The sequence below is a fragment of the Eublepharis macularius genome, chromosome 1 (assembly GCF_028583425.1).
Source record: "Eublepharis macularius isolate TG4126 chromosome 1, MPM_Emac_v1.0, whole genome shotgun sequence".
NCBI lineage: Eukaryota > Metazoa > Chordata > Lepidosauria > Squamata > Eublepharidae > Eublepharis > Eublepharis macularius.
The window spans coordinates 177390787-177414227 of NC_072790.1; the positions used below are offsets into that span (position 1 = coordinate 177390787).

The following is a 23441-nucleotide window of genomic DNA, read 5'->3' on the forward strand; positions in this document are numbered from 1 at the left end:
TCAAAAGAGCTGAAAAGGCCCTAAAGGCAAGTGTTTCGATCAGTCTAAGGCTGCAGCCTTCCTTTGCCTATTACTTGGGAACTTCTGAGTAAACATTCATAGGATTAGGCTGCAGGTAGTTTTTATAAGTGATGCTAACACTATTTTGCTCATCTGTAATTTATTTCTTCTATATTTTGTTAGTATGGTAATGCAAATGAAAGAGAGTCATTTTGAAACCAAATAGACCAACGAATGTATTTTTTTAAAAAAATGACATTTAGTTGTGGGAACTATGAAAACTGACTTGAAGGTCACTTGGTAAAATTGCCTGAGAGTTGCTGTTTCCACAGATGCGGGGAGCAATTAAATTATTGTTCATTTGCATATGTAATTTTCTTTAAATGGCTTTTAAAATTCCCCTCTCTCCCAGAAAAAAATCTCATTCTTTCTAATATATATTTGTAATAGGGTTGCCAGCCTCCAGGTAGTGGCTGGAGATCTCCCGGAATTACAACTGGTCTCCAGGCCACAGAGATCAGTTCACCTGGAGAAAATGGCTACTTTGGGGGCTGGACTCTATGGAATTATGCCATGCCAAGGTCCTTTCCCTCCCCAAACCCCACTTTCTCCAGGTTTCACCCCCCAGATCTCCAGGAATTTCCCAACTTGGAGCTGGCAACCCTAATTTGTAATTATTTATTGTTAGGTAAATGTAAAGCCATATGTCCTGCCCTCTGTTTATACATGAAGACCCTAGCTAGACAAACAGTAAAGAAGGACTGATGTGAAGATATGGGCAGCTGTATTGAAATAGGTCACTATTAAATTTGGAATTAAAGATACAAGAAATATTGAGGTAAGAAGCAATGTGGATAACTTGGGCCGTTTTCACTTGGGCGAGACTCACGGAAGGCTGCCGGCTTCCTCGCACAATTTTTAATACCATCTGATTACAAAATGCCATAAATCACTGTTTGTGGCGTTTTGTAAACAGATGTTGTCAAAAATCTCTCAAGAAAGCCAGCAGCCTTCCGTGAGTCTCCCGCGATTTATAGACAGTGTGAAAACAGCCTTGGTTTGTCAGTAGCGGGGCAGTATAAATATCATCCAAACTGCCCTTAAGCAGGTTCCAGATATTTGGGGCTGATTGTGACTGGACTGGGTGAAGTCAAAGAAGAAAGGTTAGTAGTTGTTGCCTGCACTAATCTTTGTTTTTTTAAATAAATATCATATAGATGAAATAGCAACCCCTGAAGTGTTGTTATTCTACCCCACTGACTCCACCAAATTTTACTCAAGATGTGGTAAAAATTTCATCTGGTTTTTCACATGGAGAATTTGTTTCAGAAGAAGGAGAGAGAGGCATTCTGCATAGTAATGCTGCATTTCTTTGACATTATATGTCATGCCCTGGCCATCCTCATAGGAATGCTCTCCATGTCAAGTTTTTGATCATATAATAAAGAAAAGAGAACTTAAGAATTTTGTGGAACTTACTTCTGAATAAACATGGATAGGCTCAGGGCCTTACTTTTCACATATTTTTAGCCAGAATTAACTTTCAACTGCGCTCCCATGCTGCTGTATTGTAAAAGGAAGGAGCTATTAATTACTAATAATATTAATATTATTCGTGCCCCTCCCAGGGCAGAGAACAAGTTAGTGTTATTATTATCCCCACAATACAGCTAGGGAGCTGGGGCTGAGAGGAGTGGCTTACCCAAGGCCACCTACTGAGCTCATGGCAGGAGTGGAATTCGAACCAGTAGAGTGCTGATTCACAGCCAAACCACTTAACCACCGTGCTACAGCAACTCTCTTATGAAGCTGTGCATAATTAAATTCTGGCCCATGGCTGATTCTGGTGTTCAGAATGGTCCCAGAAAATAAAGTAATTGGTCACCCCTGCTTTAATTGGTAAAGAAATGTAATCTGCTGGCTTCAACCAAGTAATAATTTTTCAGTTTTATCATCTTATCTATGCAGGAGCATCCATACTTCTTTACATACAGGAACAGCAATTATTCATCTTTCCGAATGGAGCCACAGACAAAAATAGCATTTCAGGTATGGAAAGTACTTGCTGCCTAGTATGTTCTTATTCAGGTGGTGGTGGAGGCAGCATTTGGCACAAGAATGTGGTGTTTCTTATGAATTTATTTTCTAAGGGGAAAATCTTCTCATCCAGTCTGTGAATAGAACATATTTGTCATTGCTGGGATGCTGGTGGCCACCTGTAATTCATCTTTCTGTACCTTTTTACAGCGATTGAGCTTTGGGACGAGCATTCCATGTGGTGATCTCAGCCCTTCAAACACAGTTCCAAGCTCAGGTACAGATTTTGGGCCTCTACCGGCTCAATTAATCTTGAAGGTCAAAGAGTTCTCAGAATTCAGTAAGCCCAAGAGTGCCTGTACACATAATTATATGAACCTGTTTTAGGAGGTGTCTCTTATTGATGTATAGAAAATAGAAGACAGACTACTTCAGATCAACATAGTGTACATTAAGGAGAACATGGAGTGAGAAAGTCTGATGACCAGCCAGGAGCAGCGCCAGGGTTTTCGGCACCTGCGGCTGGCCAGTGGACCAGGTGCACATGCGCACACACACCAGCCTGTGTGATGACATCATGTGTGATGTCATCATGGGCGTGCACGTGAGCCAGTCCGATTACTGCGGTGGGCGGCTGGGACGGCAAGTGGGTGGCCTCCCAGCTCTCCCGCTCAGTTGCCCTGCGCCGCCCCAGACACCTGCATGCGGCTGCTGCACCCAGCCAGGGGCATGTGCTGGCGGTGGCGACAGCACGGGGCAGGAGAGCTGGGAGGCTGCAGCTCCGTGGCACGCGCTCCCGCCCCCAGTGCCTCCGCCAGCACCCCCTCCGGCACCCCCTCCGGCGCCCCGCACCCTGAGGCAACTGCTTACCTGGCCTCAATGGGTGTGCCGGCCCTGTGACCAGCAACCAGAACAATGGCAATCCCAGCAAACCCAGCAATGTACTACGGAAAAGACAGCCATGGCAAGAAATGACTAGTGGCCAGATTGTCAACTGCCTAAAGGCAAAGCACCAACTGACTGGCAGCCTTCACTGCAGGACTAGCCTTGTGTGGCTTAAGACAGGGGAGCATAAGGTGACAGGCTGAAGACTAAGCAACTGGCATACCTCAAGACTCTTAGAAGTAGGACTATGGATGACAATCAACTCCTGAGACAGCGGAGGTACCTCTCCACTAATAGCACTTTTATAAAGGGATAGCAAAAAGTTACAATAGTTGTGAAAACCTAACGAAATAAAGATTTAGAAAAATGAGAAGGAAGGACTTCTGGTTTGGAATGATGGTGATCTGAAGTTGTTCAGCTAAGCTGAGCAATCAAGGGCTCCTGTTTTCGGCAGGACAGGTACACCAGATACCTGCTGCCACTCTTCTACAGGCAGAAGAAGAGCTGGGACGCTACAATCCTCGGAGAGTGTAAGATCTCGGCGCGGGGGAAGCCCTGAATAAAGGATTTCTCCCAGCACCTTGAGATCCACTCGGAGATGGGGGAGCTTTGATCTCTGCAGGGCCCTTTTTGAGCCAAAAGTTTGGCATAAGATCATCATAATCCAGGCCTCTTTAAAAGAATTTGAACAACTTTGACCGTACAAAACAGCATGGAAACCCAATAAGGAACGGAAGAAGGTAAAGATGCTATCTTTTTTCGGGACTAACATGATAAAAGGAAAAAATATTGGAAAGTGAAACTAACTTACCAGTAGCACTGCAAAAGATTTGCTTGAAGAAGGTGTGTGGAAAAAGAAAAGAATTTGATCAAAATTGGAGCGTTTGGGAAGGAAAAAACAAGATTGTTTATGCATGCCTGTGGTTTTCAAGTGCTGATAAAGACGCTGCGAGTGGGAAAGGCAATCTGAAGAAGCAACTGGGAAACATCGCAAGATGTTACTGTTATTTCATAATTCAAATTGCCATTCAATACATATTAGTACACACAGTCTTCATATACAGACCTATACATAAAGCGCTAGTGCAAAATAATGATGGTATCGCCTATGATCAATGAATACTTCTAAAGTCCATCAGTTTTCTTAGAGTTTACTCAAAAAGTTCATAGGGTCAAAATTCAAGAATAGGTCCAAATACATGCAGGTTGGATTAGAAATAACAGTAAGAATAATTTTGTATTTTTTTCTAAATCTTTATTTCGTTAGGTTTTCACGACTATTGTAACTTTTTGCTATCTCTTTTCGTGATTCTCCACTTTCTGCTGCTTTTATAAAGGGGGCAGAGCCATCTAGGGAGATCCCCATCCCCAAGGATTCCCAACTTCCTCTCAATAGGTAAAAGTAAAGGTAAAGGTAGTCCCCTGTGCAAGCACTGAGTCATTACTGACCCATGGAAGGACGTCGCATCACAACGTTTTCTTGGCAGACTTTTTGTTATATGGGGTGGTTTGCCATTGCCTTCCCCAGTCCTCTACACTTTACCCCCTGGAAACTGGGTACTCATTTTACCAACCTTGGAAGGATGGAAGGCTGAGTCAACCTTGAGCTGGCTGCCTGAACCTGGCTTCCACCAGGATCGAACTCAGGTTGTGAGCAGAGTTTGGGCTGCAGTACTGCAGCTTACCACTCTGCGCCATGGGGCTTTCCCCCCCATCACTAGAAGACCACCCATAAATTCCAACTACTGTATAAGTACAGCATGGACTCAGATTGAAGGGACATGACTTTGGAGGGCCACCCATGGTCATACAAGTCTGCTTGCCAGTTAACATCCTCAATAAAGATGCTCCATGTGTACCACCTTCAGAGATGAAGTGGTTGATAACTAAAGACAGGGCCTTTTCTGTGGTGATACTTCAGTTATGAAATGCCCTCCCCTTAGTTATTTGCCTTTCACGACGCTCAATAAATATTAGGTGATAGATGGCGGGGGGGGGGGGAACAGATAGTCTGGTGAGTTTCAGCAAAGTTTTCCCCTTTCCCTCTGTGTATGTATTATTTGTTTAATCTGCTGCTTACAGGTATTTTATCTGGTTTTTCTATCTGCAGATTCTGCTTTATTACTACTGAATAGTTTTACAATTATTATTATTTTATATTTTAACAATTTCACAAGCTGCCTTGAGCTCCTTCTTGAAGTATGTAGCATACAGATATTTTAATTAATTAATCCCAAACTAAGGACATACAGTGCAATGCTAAGTAGTGTTACATCCTCTAAGCCCAAGAAGTCTATGGAGTTGTAATTCCTGGAGATCTCCAGGCCCTACCTGGAGGTTGCCAGTCCTAACTGCTGCCCTGGAGGACCGTTGATGACCATAAGAAAGCTAAGCCTGATGGCTCCAGGGGCACTGGCAGTGCTGCAGGGGCCTCCACTTGGGCTCAGGCTGCGGCAATGATGGCAACATGTATAAGCTTGCCCAATGGGTTCAGCAGAGGCCACTGGGCTCAGTTGGCTCCAGGGCTATTTTAACAACATTTCTTTCTGAGACTTAGCTAGGGTCCCTTCCCAGTCTATTTTCCACAATCAGTTGAGTGTGCTAGTTCCACTCAAATCTGGTTTGTCTGAGTTGGCGCAAGGACAGCCAGGGCCAGTCTTTTATGGGGCTTTCTGTTTCAGTGCTAATGCACGGCCTTCTCACAATGCCAAACTGCTGCCAGTTACTAGTGGTTTCTTTTTTTTTAATAAAAGGAAAATATTCTTGCTAGAAATGTGTGAGACAACAATGTGACTCTGATTTCTTGGGAGAAAAAGTTATAGCAGAATAAGATATCCACAGCAGGTACTAGTTGCACCAGAGGCTAAAAGAGTAATGTAATTAAATGTGAATTTTAAATAACATCTTACTACTTGTCCTAAAGAAATATATCCTTAATGCAGAAGATCTTCTTTGGAGGGAAAAAGTTTAATCTTTCTCTCTATTTCTTTTTTATAGTTCACAAGCTGAGACCAGCAGACATTAAAGTGATAGGTGCCCTTGGGGACTCAATAACCGTAAGTACAGATCTCTGAATAGCCTCTATTAAACTTAGTGGTAAAAAGACATTTTTGAATTATAGTTGTGGAAGGAAGGGAGAAAAATTGCTCATGGCTAACTGAATTATCCATGCTGTCTCCTGGTCCTATTCTCTCCTTTGAGCTAGAGATATTACCACCTCTTGCAGCCATTTTTCATTGATATAAGGAAATTAATTCAAACGTGCACATTTCAAATATGTTCCTAGAACTCAAACAGAAAAACACATGGTAAAGAACATTTCAGCCTACTTCTAAACTGGACAGATGACTACTCTGTACAGGGGCTACATGGAAGGTTTAGTGCAGAGAAGAAGTGGACTGTGGCCAATTTCAGTGTGCCACTGCCTATGAGCAATGTCATATCTGGAGCTTCTCTAAACTACTGCCATAGCATTTAAAATTATATTCTTCTGATGTGTATTGGGACATATGTACGCAATGCGTAACAACTATGTAAAGCTCACCAGCTGCAGTTATGCCTTTCCCTTTATATCTCTGCAACAAAAGAGACTTTTTAAAAAAAATGGCAGCTGGGAATTCAGATTGTTATCATTTTGTAATGATATAAAGATATATAAGGCATGTGGGGGAGTGGACAAGAGTGCCTCCGCCTGCCAAGTTGTGGGCCCAATCAGGACTAAGCCTTTGTGAGGCTTTTAAAAATGACTTTCAAAGGGCGCTGGCAGCCTTGTGGCAGCCACAAGGACACCTTCACATCTAGTTTGGCCCTGAGTGTAGTGAGGAAAAGGAGACTGCCATTATTCAGTAGGAATGGGAGAGCACTTTGCACATGCTCAGAGCTACTTTCTTAATTATCTGCTATTCCCGCTTAAGATTTCTGTGCCATGGATGCACTGTTGTTAAATATGGATGCATGCTGAGATGTTGCTATGACTCCCAGTTCCTCAGCAGCTGTAAAATCATATCAATCTCTTACAAGTGGTATAAATGTAATATACTGCATATACACATGTATGTATGTATGTATGTATGTATGTATGTATGTACGTATGTACGTACGTATGTATGTATGTATGTATGTACTCAATTACTTCTTTTATACACCAACTTTTCTCCAAGTTGGAACCCAAAGCAGTGTTCTTCCTTTCCCCCCTCCATTTTATCCTCATAGCAACCCTATGGAGTAGGCTAGACTGAGAGTGTATGACTAGCCTAAGGCAACCTCGCAAGTTTCCATGGCAGAGTGGGGATTTGAACACTTGAGTCTCCCAGATCCTAGTCTAGTACTCTAACCACTACACAGCAGATGACTTGCTCACTTCCTCCATTTGTTATCTGGAGGCAGTTTTATGGTAGTTCCTGCTTTCATCTTATGACAAGTTTGGGTCTGGATTGTGCTAGACTCACCCTTATTTGCCAGACTGTGCTGCTACCTCCGTACATACCCTTACCTAGTCATGTACAGGAATATCTCTATTTTAATCTGTAAAACGTTGCAGGGAATATGATTTTAAAAGTCTGTATATGTACCATTTTGTGCTACTTGATGTCAAGGAGGCTTAGGGCTGCCAAGCTGTCAGTTGGGGTGGGAGATCCTCTGGCCCAACCTCTTGTTGCCCCCCACCAGTCCAAGTGGTGGGGGGATGGGGATTAAAAAACTCACCAGTGTCACAAGTATGATGATGTCACTTCCAGGGAAAACCAGGGCCGTTTCCAGATGGCTTACCTGAAGCCGCTCCATGCCACAATGTTGTTGATCCTGCCGGGGAAAATGCGAAACATCGCGTTTTCTCACGCGAGTTTTGCGTAACGCGATATTTCGCATTTTCCCCGGCACGATCCACAACATTGTGGCATGGAGCGGCTTCAGGTAAGCCATCTGGAAACGGCCCTGAAGTGACAATGGAAGCACTAGGGATTGCTGAAAATTCCAGTGGTTCCTAGAGCTACCCCTGTCACCTCTGGGTTTCCCCCAGAAGTGATGTTAGCATGCTTGTCTCACACACATCCCCACATTATGTCTCTGCCCCAACCCTCCCACTGGATGTGAACTCTTCGGCTGAGGCTCAGCCTGGAAACCATAAGTAGGCTTCCAGTAAATTTAGTTTGTGTGACTTCCCTTTCTTATCTCATCAGGAAGCAGATTGATGGCAGTGGTTCTCCAAGGAGGAATTAACATTTTAGGGGCTCATGCACAAAGGCTTGGTTTTGGCTGTTTCATTATAAACTAGACAGCAAGTTAAGAATGTCCATAATTCCCAATGGCTACAAGAATGACCCTGAATTCCTTTTGTCCTCCCTAACATTAGGCAGCAAATGGGGCAGGATCTTCACGACTCAATGTCTTAGACGTTCTGACACAGTATCGAGGACTTTCATGGAGGTAAGTGCCATAAACCAAAATGTTGAGATTTTATTTTATTGCCTGCAAGGCAGATTTCAAAAATTTTAAAAAATTCAACCATACATCAAGGACCTCCAATAAATAATGCAGTATGTAATCTGTGACCTTTTTGTTAATGATATCCATTAACACCAATAAGGATTCTCCTTAATAGTATGCAATGTGTTCAGTTTTAGCATGTGAACAGTCTTTATTTTATAAAACTAATTTCATCTCTCCAGTTATCTTGCAAGAAACTGTAAAGACAGGGAGTTGGGGCTGGGAGAAAGATGTTTTAGGATGAGAAAATTGCTACTATTGAGGAGGCCATTGTGGCTTCTGTCAGGTTTATTGATACCTTCTCAGCTCCTTCTGACAGCTTGGAGTGGCAGGCTCTCATAAAGGCACCTGGCATACTGAATACCAGACCGCTTCCTAGATTCCTTAGTGCAGGCTGAAAAGGCTGTCCTGTATCCCGTAACGAAGCTTTGTAGTGAAAACATAGGGAATTTTACCTGGATAATAAATATTCTTCATTTGCACCATTTGCTTTTGCCATCTTTTTGTTCTCATGGCCCTAGGATTGTCAACTCCAAGATGGGAAATTCCTGGGGATCTGAGGTGGATTCTGGGCAGTGTGGAGTTTGAGGACAGGAGGGAGCTCAGCAGGGATGCTGTGTCATAGAATCCATTAGGGCTGTGCTATCTGGGATTCATGATCCAGCTAAATAGTGGAATTTATGCTGGTCTGATAACCTGGCTATGCTGGATCACATTGAAGAATCCCAAATTGGATCTGGGGAGCCAAACTTTGCTGGGATGGATTATTTGGTTGCAGGCAGTTGTAGGCAGCTGCAGGCAGCAACAGCAGAAATGGAGCATAAATAAGCAAGAAGGCAGTGGCATAACTGAGAGGGCAATATCCCAAAATGAAGGCAAGGTCTACACCGCAGTGGAAGATCGGTGTGAAGCGCACGCGGGGGGGGGGGGGAGGCAGCAGACAGAGTGGATTCCCCTCCCCTCCCACCCCACCCCACTTGATCTCCAAAAGAGCCCTTCTAGCTGCCACCAGCCTCCTTTTAAAACTCTGCAGCTCTGGTAAGCCTCATTCCCTTTTGCTTTAGTTTTGGAATTATCTGGGGGAGCATCATTTCCCCATTTACGGGTAGCATGTGTACTGATTACTGTATACCTAGCCCCTTCGAGCACAAAAAGCACCCCCAGGGCCATTTTGGCTCAGGAAAATGATGTAGAAGGAGAGGCTGTAGCCCCTCCTCCCCCAATTTTGCAGTTCAGATCTGAATCAGGCCCTGTAGAAGGGGTGATGTTTCAGGCACAATGGAAAAGCCCAAAGTCTGCAAGTCATAACTTTCTTTAAATTAAAATTGAGACTTAACAATGGCACAGACTTCATTGAATTCCATTGTGATAGATGCAAACCAGACTTCAAATTGAACCAGAGCATATTGAGAGCAGAAAATTAAAAACCAAGTCTTTCCCTTTGAAAATATAAATTTCACCAGTTCATTACAGCCATCCCAATTACAATCCAAGTCACACAGGTAAGAATATCAGAAAAATGAGGTACTTCTTCAATTAACAAAGTTGGAGAAGAATGTTAGGTGATGCACTAGGTAGCAAGTCAGTAGAAGACAAAGGACATAGTGGATGGAGGGGATGGAGGCTGTACTACTGCACTAGAATATGTATGCATATCTCTGATAAAAAGATTCCCCAACAGTCTCAAAATTATTGCCTAACATTCACATGCTCTCTGACTTATTTTATTCTAGTATTACATTTTCATGCCTCTTCAAACATATTTATGTTTTTCTGAGAGTTCTTACGTTCCTTTCAAAGATAGCATGAGAAGCAGCTGTCAGATTTCTATTTCTTGCACACCATACCCCATCTTGAGTCAAAAAGAATAAGATCCTCAGCAGTAGTTCTATAGATGTGGTCTCTGCATTCACACAACCGCTGCAGTATATCTTCTGCTTATTTGCTTTGCATAGGGATTGCAGACAGTTATGGTAAAGTGCATAGAGTGCTGGGTTTGCACAAAAAACTACATTCAGGTCCATACTCAGCCTGGAAGCTAATTTAGTCTGACCAAGCCACTGTTGTCTCAACATAGAATAGACATGATGCTGAGAATTTAGACAATGAGGTATCCATGGTTTTTTTACTTTTAAAAAGCAGGTGTGTGAGCCTGACTGAATAAAAACTATTGTGGGTGGGTGGGAATTTTCCACTAATCACCCTGGCATCTCTATACTGTGCCAGACCATTGATCTATCAAGGTCAGGATTGTTTACTATGAATGGCAGCAGTTCTCCAGGGTCTCAGGTGGAGGTCTTTCATGTCACCTACTACCTAATCTTTTTTCCCCTGGAGATACCTGGGATTTTCTGCATGCAAACAAATGTTCTACCACTTGAACCATGGTGCCAGCCCATTGGCTGATACTCCTTTGCCATTTGGCATATTATTTTCACCAGAAAATTGCTGGGGAAAGGGGAAGGGGAAGGCAACTTAGAACTGTCAAATATCACATTGAGGAAGCAGTAACATTCCCAGCACTGCTCCTTCACTTACATTTGGAGCTCATGTGTCTTCCTTTAAATAAGCATGAAAATTGTAGGAGATCTCTTATTTCTTTTGTCTTGGTCTGGGACAACAGTCTGATGTATGTGAGCACCACTAGCAACAATGCTTCTAGCAAGTTGCTGATGTCTTCCACATGGGTTATATCTGCCCCGAGTTCATTGCTTTTGGGAAGCAGGTCCCCCCACCCCCCGCATTGGGGTACCATAAAATCCCATTCCTTTGCAAAAGACAGCATAAACAATAGTCACGATCAGAATTGCTAAGGACTGAAGACATCAGTAGGGGGCACTCTGTTACTTATGCCAAGAAAATTATCTAAATTTATTTTATCTATTTATCTGCTTTTGCTTCCTCCCCGCTTCGTTCTCATTCTGCAGCGTTGGTGGAAATGAAAACATAAACACAGTCACAACATTAGCAAGTAAGTGTGTGTTTCTGAAGGCTGGTATATTTGTGAAGCTCTTTCATAATTTATAGAGCTGACTTGAGGAAAGGTTTAACAGGCTGGCAGGCTAAATCACTTAGCACTCAGTGTCAGCACCAGAAAATAGAAAAAAAGCTGCCTAGCAGCCTAAACTGTAATTTGCTGTGTATGACTTAACAGTATGCTTTATAATTTCCTAGCGTCTTAGTTCAATATTCTTACTGGCATTTTTAAAAATTATTATCCAGCTCTATATGATTTTTGGAATGAATTAAACGAATGTCTTGCTAGTCATAGGGTTCCTTACTTAATTTTTATGGACAGGAGGAAAAAGCTGTTCAAGGGCTGAGCTGAGCAGCCAATGGATACCAAAACACTAGTAAACTGTGGATCTTAAGCATCAGTTTGGCTGTTGGAGATGGCAGACAAACCCTCTCCTCCAAATGCCCAACTCTTTATTTCCATAGATGCTGCTCATCTGTGTGCAGCAGTGAATACCCAGATGCTTTCAGAAGCTCAACAATATGATGGTAGCCTTCAGCCATTGTGAACGGTGACTCTGGTACTCAGAGCTATATTGCCTCTAACACATGGAGCTTCTATTTTGCTAGCATGGCTAGTTGCAGTACCCCTCGATCAATTCATTTTTATTTTGCTTAGAAAATTTTTATGTGGCTTCTCCAGACCTGCATGAGGCGGCTCAACAATAACACAAAAACAGACAGACCCAAAAAATCATACCTATTTTAAAAAATCCAAGTCAGTAAAAAAAACATGTCAATAAAAATAGTCAATAAAAGCAATCTAGGGCATAACAACACATAAAATAGAGCAGTCTAAAATGAAATAAAATGTTTGCTATCCACTTAGAACTATCTAAGTGAATTCTAAAATTAATCCTATCATGTAAAGAGGTACTGTCTTTTGTTTGTCATGATATACAATCTTCCAGAATAATTCTAGAGCACTAGTTCTAGAGCACTAGTATTTATGCAGAATTGGAAAGAGATTTTTTTTTTATCCATCCATTCATTCAGTGTTTAATTTGATAAATTACTGTAGTGGAGACACAACAGAGTTTTTTTTAATACACACACACACAATTCTATAGCCTTTTCCTGATGGGAAAGGTGTTCCAACATTGTGAACTGTGCATTGGAAGCTATATGGCACATCAAGCTGGCAAATAATAATTATTTCAACCATTTGAATTTATTTTGTGTGTTTATGTTATTTATATAGTTATATAGTTACATTATTTATATAGTCCCTTTGGATAGTTCCTTTCCAGTTCTACAATATTCTTTTTGAAAAGGTTCAAACAGAACTGAGCACATTATTCTATATAAATATGGCCATGATATAGATGTATACAGTGGGATTATAATACTTGTTGTGGTATTTCTTAGTGATTTTCATTCATAATGCTGAAGTGGTTGCAACACTTCAATAGTATGCTTCATATCCAAAAGGAAACCCAGTGTGTAAATCTGCATTTCATGGTATATCTCTTCTTCTCCAGATATACTTCGTGAGTTCAATCCTTCTCTCATAGGCTTCTCCACTGGCAAAGGAAAGGAACAAACAACTAATGCCGGCCTGAACCAGGCTGTGGCAGGAGCACATGTTGAGTAAGTAGGGTTGCCAGCTCCAGACTGGAAAATTCCTGGAGATTTTGGGTGCCTAAAGAGGGTGGGCTTTAGGGAGAGGAGGGGTCTCATAATGCCAGCACCCACGCTCGAAAACAGCTATTTGCTCCAGAGGATCTGATCTCTGGAGCCTGGAGATCAGTTATAATTCCAGGAGATCTCCAGCTACCATCTGAAAGTTGGCAGCACTATGTGAAAGGACTGGATTTAGAAGGGTTGTTTGTAAGTAGGACTATTTATGTGAAAAATGATATGTTCAGCCTCCTGGACTAATGGCACTATCACAGAAACTTAATTTGGAAAGCAGTCATTTTATCTGAAGATCACAAATCTTTTCCATCAGCAATTATTTCTGAACTGCACGATGGCTGAAGGCCTCACAACTTTGTATCCATAAGCTGCCTCCTTTCCACACAGGGTAAATAGCAGGCTCTTCAAGGCACTAGCAAAGGCTCTTTGACCCTATCCTCAGCCCAGTGTGGACAGCAGCAGAGACTGTCCAACACCATGTGGTTCAGCTTGTTGCCATTTCTGTGTGTGAGATATGAGAGGATAGCAGTGAGAAGCTAATTTGCAGAAGACAAGAATTAGACCAGACCATGAAACAACTTGTATTTTCAGTTGCTTCCCTACAGCTGTTTTACTCTACCTTTGCTTGTAACCTGGAGAATCTTTTTTAAAAATTCATCCCCTTTCCTGGTTTTCCCCATTCTCAATATGCTCATTTTCATCCCACTTTGGCCACTATTTTCCCTGATGTAGCACCCGAAAGCTTTTTGAGAGCGCTTTTTTTTGGTACTAAAGCACTATTGCATTTACCAATTTTTAAAAAACATTTGGGGCACAGTAGGGAAAATGTTGGCTGAGAGCAGCTAATGGCAGGAAAGTACAACAAAAGTTCCCATGTAGAAGCACCACTGCCAATATGAATGCTTCTGCATTCATACAGGCAGTAGATCCAGAGGAGTTAGCTGTGATAGTCTGTAGCAGCAAAATAGCAAAGAGCCTGGTAGCACCTATAAGACTAACCAACTTTATTGTAGCATAAGCTTTCGAGAGCCACAGCTCTCTTCGTCAGAGACTGGCAGTGAGAGCAATGCAGAGAATTCTTGTTATGTGGCAGCAACCTTCAACAAGGGTGGATCTTGCACAGAGCTCTGCTCAGAAAGATCTATGCAAAAGTTCCCACAGTCTGGATTTTAAAGCTGTAAATTTTACAATCCCCATGTAGGAAGAAGCTTTTTAGATATTCTGCTTTTATTCAGAAATTGTAGTCTATTCCCTTGGAGTACAGTTTTTCAATACAGCTATTTCATGTTGAGAAGGCAAAATCCTAATGGCTTTTTATGAGGCTGGTCTCTCAAGAAATTTAAAATATTTTGAGCTGCATCAACAGAAGCATAGTGTCCGGATCACAAGAAGTGATGGTATTGCTCTGCTCTGGTTAGACCTCATCTAGAGTATTGTGTTCAGTTTGGGGCACCACAATTTATAGACAAGCTGGAACGTGTCCAGAGGAGGGCAACAAAGATGGTGAGGAGTCTGGAGACCAAGTCCTATGAGGAAAAGTTGAAGGAGCTCGGAATGTTTAGCCTGGAGAGGAGACGACTGAGAGGAGATATGATAACCATCTTCAAGTACTTGAAGGGCTGTCATATAGAGGATGGCATAGAGTTGTTTTCTGCTGCCCCAGAAGGTCAGACCAGAACCAACAGCTTGAAATTAAATCAAAAGAGTTTTCGGCTAAACATTAGGAAGAACTTCCTAACAGAGCGGTCCCTCAGTGGAACATAGGAGGAGTTAGCCATGTTAGTACTAGTAGCAAAATAGAAAAGAGTCCAGTAGCACCTTTAAGACTAACCAACTTTACTGTAGCATAAGCTTTCGAGAATCACTGTTCTCTTTGTCAGTGGAACAGGCTTCCACAGGAGGTGGTGGGCTCTCCTTCTTTGGAGGTTTTTAAGCAGAGGTTAGATGGCCATCTGACAGCAATGTTGATTCTGTGAACTTGGGCAGATCATGAAGGAGGGGGCAGAATGGGTTACATCAGTGCTTAGTTCTCATAGCCTTTTTACATGCCCAGGGTAATGCCAATTGCCACCTTGGGGTCAGGTAGCAATTTTCCACAGGCCAGTTTGGCTAGGGATCCTGGAGGTGTCTTGCCATCTTCTGGGCATGGAGCAGGGGTCACTGGGGCAATCGGGGTGGGGGAGTTGTGAATTTCCTGCATTGTGCAGGGGGTTGGACTAGAGGACCCTAGAGGACCCAACTCTATGATTCTATGATTCCATGATTCTATGATTCTGTGTATGTAGTCCCACACAGCATTTCTGCTGAGTTTAGTTGCATTTTTTAAAATGTGGTACCTAGCTCTTCACCTACAGAAAATAAGGGGCTTTTTTACCTTTTAGAAAATATAGTGATCTCTTGAATGTCAGTCACAGTTTGTACCATACATGATGATACACCACATAATAACAATAATTTTTACTGGGGTGATAACTCACAATAGCAGGGTGCAGGGCTGATCATGCTGACGGTTATCGTTATCATCATTGCTTTTTGAAAAGTGATTATCTCAGTTGGCAGAGTCCTTGCAGTCAACTGTTCATTGGCACACAATAACATTTACACATCAAGGGTTTCTTTTCCCTGAAGGTACATTATTAAGCAACAAAAGCGTTCTTCCTGAAAAGGCTGTACCGTGGAAGGTGCACATCCCCTTTCTTTGGTTTGCTTCACTGCAACCTTTCAGGATAGAGTTTTGTGTTTTGAGGAAAACAGGGCTGTAGTCAGACTGAGTTCTCTCACTCCTTTTCTTCAACATGTAGTAAAAATGGATCCTGTGTCCTAAAGTCAGCATGCTGTGCATTTTCCCTCCCACATCATTGGGTGCTTCTGGCAGTGGCAGGGAAATTCAAAATCTTGTTAGGAGTCACCGTTTTATGTCATGTTACACTGTCAGATAAGTGAAATATAGAGTGCTACGTGAATAATGGCAAACTATTACATAATGGTCAGTATATCACAACATGAAACTGCACCTGTCCAGTCTCATTATACCATACCTTCTCAAATATAGCAAAATGTGCAAGAGTCACAATCCACTTCATGCTAAACAGATTATGAAGAAAAGACAAAATTCATGATCAGTACAAAGTATTTTGGGCTACTTTGAATGGTTCAGGCCTACAGGTTCTAAAGGGCGACATCCCTGAATTATGGAGTTCAATGAAGAAATCTCAGAGCAGAGCTGCAACATTTTTCAATCAAAAGATTTAAACTAGTTAATCTAACTGATTAATCAGTTAAAGGGTGCCCTTCATGCGCTGAGCAGGCCTATTTGTAATTAACAGTTTTTGATTTAAATACTTAAATTGTGGGAGGCCAGTGCCAAGACATTCCTCCTCTTTATCTCACACAGGAAGGACTCCACTTTGGTATGGTGCCTGCCATAACACATACATGCATCACTTTAAAACAAAAGTCAATAATTGTGTCATAGTCATCACGAAATTCTAACCCATCCTTCTTTATGTTTAGGGATGTCTCATCTCAGGCTAGAAGATTAATTGACTTGATGAAGAATGATCCTGTGAGTCTCTGCTGCAGAATCTGTGCATAAGAGTGGGGTGGTGGTATTCTGATTGTAATCTTTAGGTCTTGGAGTTTCACATGTGGGAGAGTCTTTGCTGCCTCTTGCACTCACTTTCTCTCCATTCCACCAATGTTTTCCAAACAGTGACCTTCTTAACGTACTGCAACTACATAAACAGAGCTTGTGGTTCAAAAACAGCAGCAGCAATGGCTCTGAATGCGTTTTCTTGGGCTCTGAAAGAAGGAATTCCTGGCAGGGGGGATCCTAAGTCATGGGGCATGCTGAATTGGGCACTGCCCTGCAGCCAGCTACCTGGCTACCCCTACATCTTCAGAGTTCTAGAGTTAGAGGCAATGGTTTCACTCAGGCAGCAGTGGGTGGCGGATCAGTTGTAGAGCGGTTGGAAGGCCTCTCCCCACTGAGAGTGCAGCTGATTATACTGGCTGGCTGCTGCCTGAATTCTCAACCTTTCCACACACTCACTTTTGCAAAAAAGAAAAAAAGAGTCCCTTCCTTTGCCTTCTTGCTGCTGTCGGTGGGAAGTTGGAGCAAAAACTTCAGAGGTTTTTTTACTCTGTGGCTGCCCACCCGCTTCCTTACCTCTTCCTCTTCTTGCCACACTTCACTTTTATGAAACAAGGGGATTACTCTCATCCAATTTGTTCCCCTTGTCCTCTATGGCAATAACTGCCTGCTTTGGAGAACTGATTGGGAGGAGCAGACAGACTGAAGCCCTAAGGCAGGAGAGAAACAGGGAAAAGATGTGGCTTTCACTTTTGGTGACTTGAGTGTTTGAGAATAGAGATGGGCATGAACAGCAATATGAACAAAAAAAAGCCACAAACAGTCCAATCCGCTGTTCGCAAGCAAGCTGTTTGTGAGGCCCCATTCCTGGTGAACATGTGTTCATTCCAAGCCCTCTTCGTGGCATTCGTCAGCCGTGCATAAAGCCAGACAGTCTGGTGCCTTTCAATCAATTCCCCTGGCAACATAGGCATAGACCGTCTGAACTCGGTCTGAACTCCTTCTGGCTTTCCTTCTGGCTTGTAACTCCTCAAAGTAGTTTCCAGCAGACAGTCCAGTTTTTCCCACTGTGAAGAGAAAATGATAGGAAAGGGAGGGACCCCATGGATCATGCCTTTCCCAGGGTGCAATCTCTTTGAAACTTGGGGGGTCTTCAGAGGACAGTGAGGACTATGTCCCCTGCAAGTTTAGTGGGTACTGGACATTGGGAAGGTCATTTTCTAACTCCTCAGTTAGCTTCCAGCAGACAGTCCAGTTTTTGCCACTGTGAAGAGAAAATGACATGAAAGGGCGAGACCCATAAACTCTCCTTTCCCCAGCTCAAGTTCAGCTAAGTCCCAAGGGGGCCGTTCTGGCTCCCATGAACCTCCAACTACGAACATGTTCGTGAACATGTCATGTCCCTGGATGTTTGTGAATTCCTGTTCGTGGATGGCAACAAACAACGAACATCGTGTTCGGGATTTTTTTCCTGTTCGTGCCCATCTCTATTTGAGAACCAGTTTAAGGCACTGTAGGATGGAGGATGGATGGGGAGAGTCTGGCAGATGATCAAATGTCCAGAGATCCCACCTCTCTTTAAGGAGGGGAATGGGGAAGTAGCTTGTTATAAGTCATTATTTGTTATAGTGTCTGCGTTTTCTCTTTCTCGGTTCAATGGGGCTTTAGAAAAAAATCTGTGTTTTTGAAAAGAATAAAAGAAAAGAGAGCCCGTTTGGTGTAGTGGTTAAGAGTGTGGGACTCTAATCTGGAGAACTGGGTTTGATTCTTCACTCCTCCACATGAAGCCACCTGGGTGACCTTGGGTTAGTCCCAGCTTCTAGGAGCTCTCTCAGCCCCACCCATCTCACAGGGTGATTGTTGTGGAGATAATAATAACATACTTTGTAAACCGCTCTGAGTGGGTGTTAAGTCATCCTGAAGGGCAGTATATAAATTGAATGTCATTATCATTATCATTATCATTATCATTATCATTATCATTATCATTATCATTATCATTATCATTATCATTATCATTATCATTATCATTATCATTATCATTATCATCATTGAATTTGATGTGAATAAAAAGGCTTATGTCCTAAGGAAACAAGCTCAAAACAGCAGTTTTAGAGATCAGAGAGCACCCAAAACTCTAAGAAGTGAACTTAACAGTGCAATCCTAAGTAGAGTGACTCCAGTCTAAACCCATTAAAATCAATAGGATTTGACTGGAGTCACTCTACTTAGGATTGCTGTTAGTGGCCCAAGCATCCAAGGAGTGAGAAATAGCATTGACTGATTGGAGTGGCTACTCTTTGATTTCCTATTGTTCCTCCCCTTTCCTCCTCCCCTTTCTGAAATCTTAAAATTTCTGCTTGAATTCTTCTCCTCTGTTTTTATCTGTTCTCCTAAAAGATGGGAACCAGCCTTTGAAATTATAGGCAGCAGCCAATAAGTTTTGCAACTATTTATTCCTCCCTGGATTAAGAGTTAATCTGAAACAATTAATCTGGAATATTTTATTAATACTTTATGAAGTGTAAAAACCTGTTGTTGTTTTGCTTAGCTAGTACCACTACCACCACCTCCCTTTGACAGAAAGAGAGAGGCCTTCAGCCACAAAATCCTCCTACTTTAGAATTTTAAAAACCAACTAAGAGTGTGGTTCTTGATTTTGTTGTTCATTTGACTCAGCCTCAAACAATACCATTTTAATGTTTTTAACAAATCACTGATATTCTGTAAAATATAGATTTGTTTGTTGTCACAAAACAACCCACATCTAAAGCTCTGATCCCATATAGATTTATCTGTGAGTCCGCTGAAATCAATACAACTTTCTTCTGAGTGCTCTGCACATGCCAAACATCTTGGCACAACCTGTGCTTCAATACTTAGCTGTATAGCAAGGCATAGAGCATAGCTACAAATTGTCCATTACTAAGTTTTACTAATTTTCTACCATTTTTGCAGGAATCTTTAGTATTACAGTTTATTCTCAGGAAGTTGAGAATTAGTAATCCTGATCTCCTTTCACAGAACTACATTTCCATGGCTAAAGGAAGTAATTGCTACCACTTGCATAGATATGCCGTGTGCAATAAGTAACCTGGATAGAAGCCATTGGGCCACTGTAGTAAGAACACAATCTCATTGCACTTCAGAAGGGCAGCTGCTAAGTGTGTCCCGGCAAATCTTTCACATCTCTGTAAACTCATATGGGGAAGCTTAATACACACAGAGAATCTTGAGCTATCTTGAATCTCCCCAATAACTAGGGCCACTTCTGAGGTTGCATTCAGTCAATACGCATCTTAATGCCCATGCTTTAAAATGCCAGTGTCACTTAAGAATACTGCAGAGAAATCTAGCTGACTGCCTTCTGGTTTGTTTCTCCAAATCTATATCTCAGCAGCAATATAAGATGCAGGTATATAATTAGCCAATATCCCCTACTATTGAGCTGTGAGCCTACACTGGAAGGTGTGTCAAATCTCTTCTTAAATGACAGTTGCGTGTACCTGGCATTCTTCCTAAGATGAGAGAAGATGGTTCCTGTTAGTAATGTAACAGTACTCTACATTCAACCAGATACACAGCTAATACTGGGGCAGCATTAGTGTTAAGCTACTACAACTGAACCTTTTATTTGTTCCTTTATATGCTTGGTTGCATGTAAAGACCTTGTTTCATATTGCTGCTGTTGCTTCCCAGCTTCTGGACAAATCCGAAAGCTCAAGCAGACTGTAACCCTGAGAGAGCTGTCTAATTAATCATTTCTAGGCTGTTGGTTCAAGCATTTTTCATGCTTACTCTTAATTATTTCTCTTCTCATTTTTTTTGGATACAGAAAATAAATTTCCAGGAAGACTGGAAGCTTGTAACACTTTTCATAGGAGGAAATGACTTGTGTGATTCTTGTAAAGATGCTGTAAGTTTCCAGAGATTTTAGAGCCTTTCCTTACCTAATATCATTTTGAAATGCTTATTTCCCTTTCCCCTTCCACACCCCCAAATATTATTTGTGCATCTAAATTGTCACCCATAAGTCTTTTCAAAAGGTAATTGTGCACATCACCCCAAGGTCAGTGAGGGGTTATGTGTACAGAACCTAACCTTCACATTATCCTCTTAAATGTTGGAATGGCTCCACATAGTCTCAGTCCTGTGGAGTAATGATCAGAAATATGGGCAACATATGGAGAGGCATGGGAATTAAAGGGAACCATGCTACTGCTTAATCAGAAACAAAGTATCCTGGAAGATCCATACTTGTAGAAAATTATTTCTCATTCCCTCCCTGGATGAAACTGCAAAGGATTACACTAGAACTGACTCTAAGACCTTTTCAGGATGTGAAGTCCAATGAAGAAGCTGGTTTGAGAATAGTCTGCATTTCACTGTATGTATTTCATAAAGGGCCATGGTGGGACAAAGTTGTCAATATCAGATGGGTTTAAAGGAAAAGCAGAATGCGTTAATGTTTCAGTGTCTACATAGCACCTAGAGGTCATTGAACCTGAAACTGATATTGCATAAAATCATATCTTTAAGAACTCCCTTGGATTTCTTTATTGTGGCTACTTCACTTTAAAGATAAGTTTTTGTTGATAAAGTCAAATACCTAGATAACCGTAAAGTTGTAACTATTGTACACAGTATGCCAAATCTGTCTTGGTTCAACAAATCTAAAAGTCTGCCACATCTCTTTATGGATTATTGCAATCTTTCAGACCACCAAGAGCTTCTTAACAACACCATGTGTGAACTGGTTAACATATCAAGTGCGCATCAAAAGCTTTCCCCTTCCAAATACAAATTAACAGTGATTAGTCAAGAACTGGATCTCCAGAACTGTCTGTTGTGCACAAAATTCACAGCTACCCCTTTCTTTGCACAGGAACGCTATTCCCCTGAAATTTTTGTAAGCAATATGCAGAAAGCTTTGGACATACTCCATGAAGAGGTATGAAAAGAAACTTTGCTATTTGGGTAGGGATGGAGTAGGGCAGGTAACAGGAATGAAACAGCACTTTACTCATTTGCTCAAGTGAATACTTGCACAACTTTTGACCCACAAGTCTGAACATAGCCTAATATATGTACAATGGCTTGTCACATACTCAACAAAATATCTTCTTTTGGCAATTATGAACAAAAAGGAAAAATGTGTTTTATCAAGTGCCCCCCCCCCCCACACACACCAATAGGCCATCATATATAGCTGGTCAATAAATGTTAGCTTTACAGGTCACATGTTCTTCAAGCCTGATGTGGGAAATGACTGAAGAAATCCATACTGTAGGCTGAGTAATCGATATGTAGGTGCCTGCACATTGTGAGGAGGTGCACTTATTTCATATCAAGGTTGGGAATGATTATGGCACCCAACCTTGCCCATACCAGCACATGTCCTATGCCTGGTATCACATACCATGTTATCAAAGCACAGAAAAGATGCTCTTCCTTTTTTAAATTATGAAAATACTATCAACAGGAACTATGAATTATACAGGACAGCTCTTACCATTGCAAATAAGGGCCCAGGCTTTGATAATCTACTTTTTCAATGTGAATTCAGTGAGATTTACCATTCAAGAATCACGCTAGGAAGAGCTCTTCAGCCTGTATTAGGGTGTGTCAGAAAATAGGCCTAGCTAAATATTTGAGAAACAGTGACATTAGACTCTTTATCTTTCATAGCAACATAGAAAATAACTATAAGCGGCAATTTTATGTTTTCTGTGAATGATATCAGATATTATTCCAGTAATTCCAGCAATTTGTCCCACATGCTGCAGACTGGATCAGTGGACAATACATTATTGTCCACTGTTACAATATTGACAGCAAAACCACGCATACAATTATAAGACATGGTGGGAAGGTGGTCCTTGTCCATCTCATTTTACTTTTGCCTCTTGACAGGTTCCTCGACTCTTTGTGAATCTGGTGACAATCCTTCACATAACAACTCTGGGTGAATTATATCAAGAGAAGAGCATTTACTGTCCAAGGCTGATAATGAGGTTTGAAATTAATTTATGTTTCAGCTTTCACTATAGCAGGGGGCAGGGGGTGTGGAAAGAGACAATGTCTATTCTATACATACTCTGTCTGAAGGTTAAGCAGTTGCCTTTATTCATTCTGATAGTCACATTATGAAAGTTTCAACAGTTTTTCCTGTCTAAGTGTACATATCCACATTTGAAAGATATCTACAAGCATGCAGTCACTCAGACTTTATTATAATGTCAAATAACTGTTAAAAATGCCAGTCTTTCATGATCCAGTTTTACTGTTTTAAGGGTGCCTCAGGATATAGCACCTAGATCATAAAATGAAGTAATTAGTTTGTGAGAGGAAATTAGGAGAATTCCATAGACCTTTAAAATGTGTAGAACAACCAGATGAGATGCCATTTTGAAAGTACCTGAATCTTTTATTTCCTACTTCCGTAGGGCGTACTTAATGTGAATGCATAGGTCAGTTTTTGAACATCAAATACATGTTCAAATACCCAACTGTGTTGAGCCTACATGGAATAAGGGAACAGGATCCTATTCTTCTCAACCCCTGCCTTTCCTCTAAGTGCAATGTTAGAATAGAGCCTATGGGTCACTCTAGATGTTATTTCTTGTATGAGTTTGCTATGGAGCCAACCTATGCTCCACACAGTCACACAGCAGCTCCAGGGAATGGCTTCTATTAAAAAAGGAGCGCACAAATGGGTTTGAAAAGCTACCACCTGGGGAAGGAGAGCTCCTGTCTTTCCCCCAAGCTTTTTTCCTCATTCAAAACAATG

At 41.7% G+C, this 23441-nt stretch overlaps 1 protein-coding gene across 1 annotated transcript in view; it reads left to right on the plus strand.

Moving 5' to 3' along the window:
- Positions 1-23441, plus strand: part of PLB1 (phospholipase B1) — a 76588-nt gene that overhangs the window by 38055 nt on the left and 15092 nt on the right. The window contains exons 16-25 of the mRNA XM_054993242.1: positions 1969-2049; positions 2248-2314; positions 5920-5978; positions 8273-8346; positions 11334-11377; positions 12903-13011; positions 16573-16624; positions 20487-20567; positions 21537-21602; positions 22565-22665. Of these exons, the coding sequence (XP_054849217.1) occupies positions 1969-2049; positions 2248-2314; positions 5920-5978; positions 8273-8346; positions 11334-11377; positions 12903-13011; positions 16573-16624; positions 20487-20567; positions 21537-21602; positions 22565-22665 (734 nt within the window). The remainder of the gene's footprint in view (positions 1-1968; positions 2050-2247; positions 2315-5919; positions 5979-8272; positions 8347-11333; positions 11378-12902; positions 13012-16572; positions 16625-20486; positions 20568-21536; positions 21603-22564; positions 22666-23441) is intronic.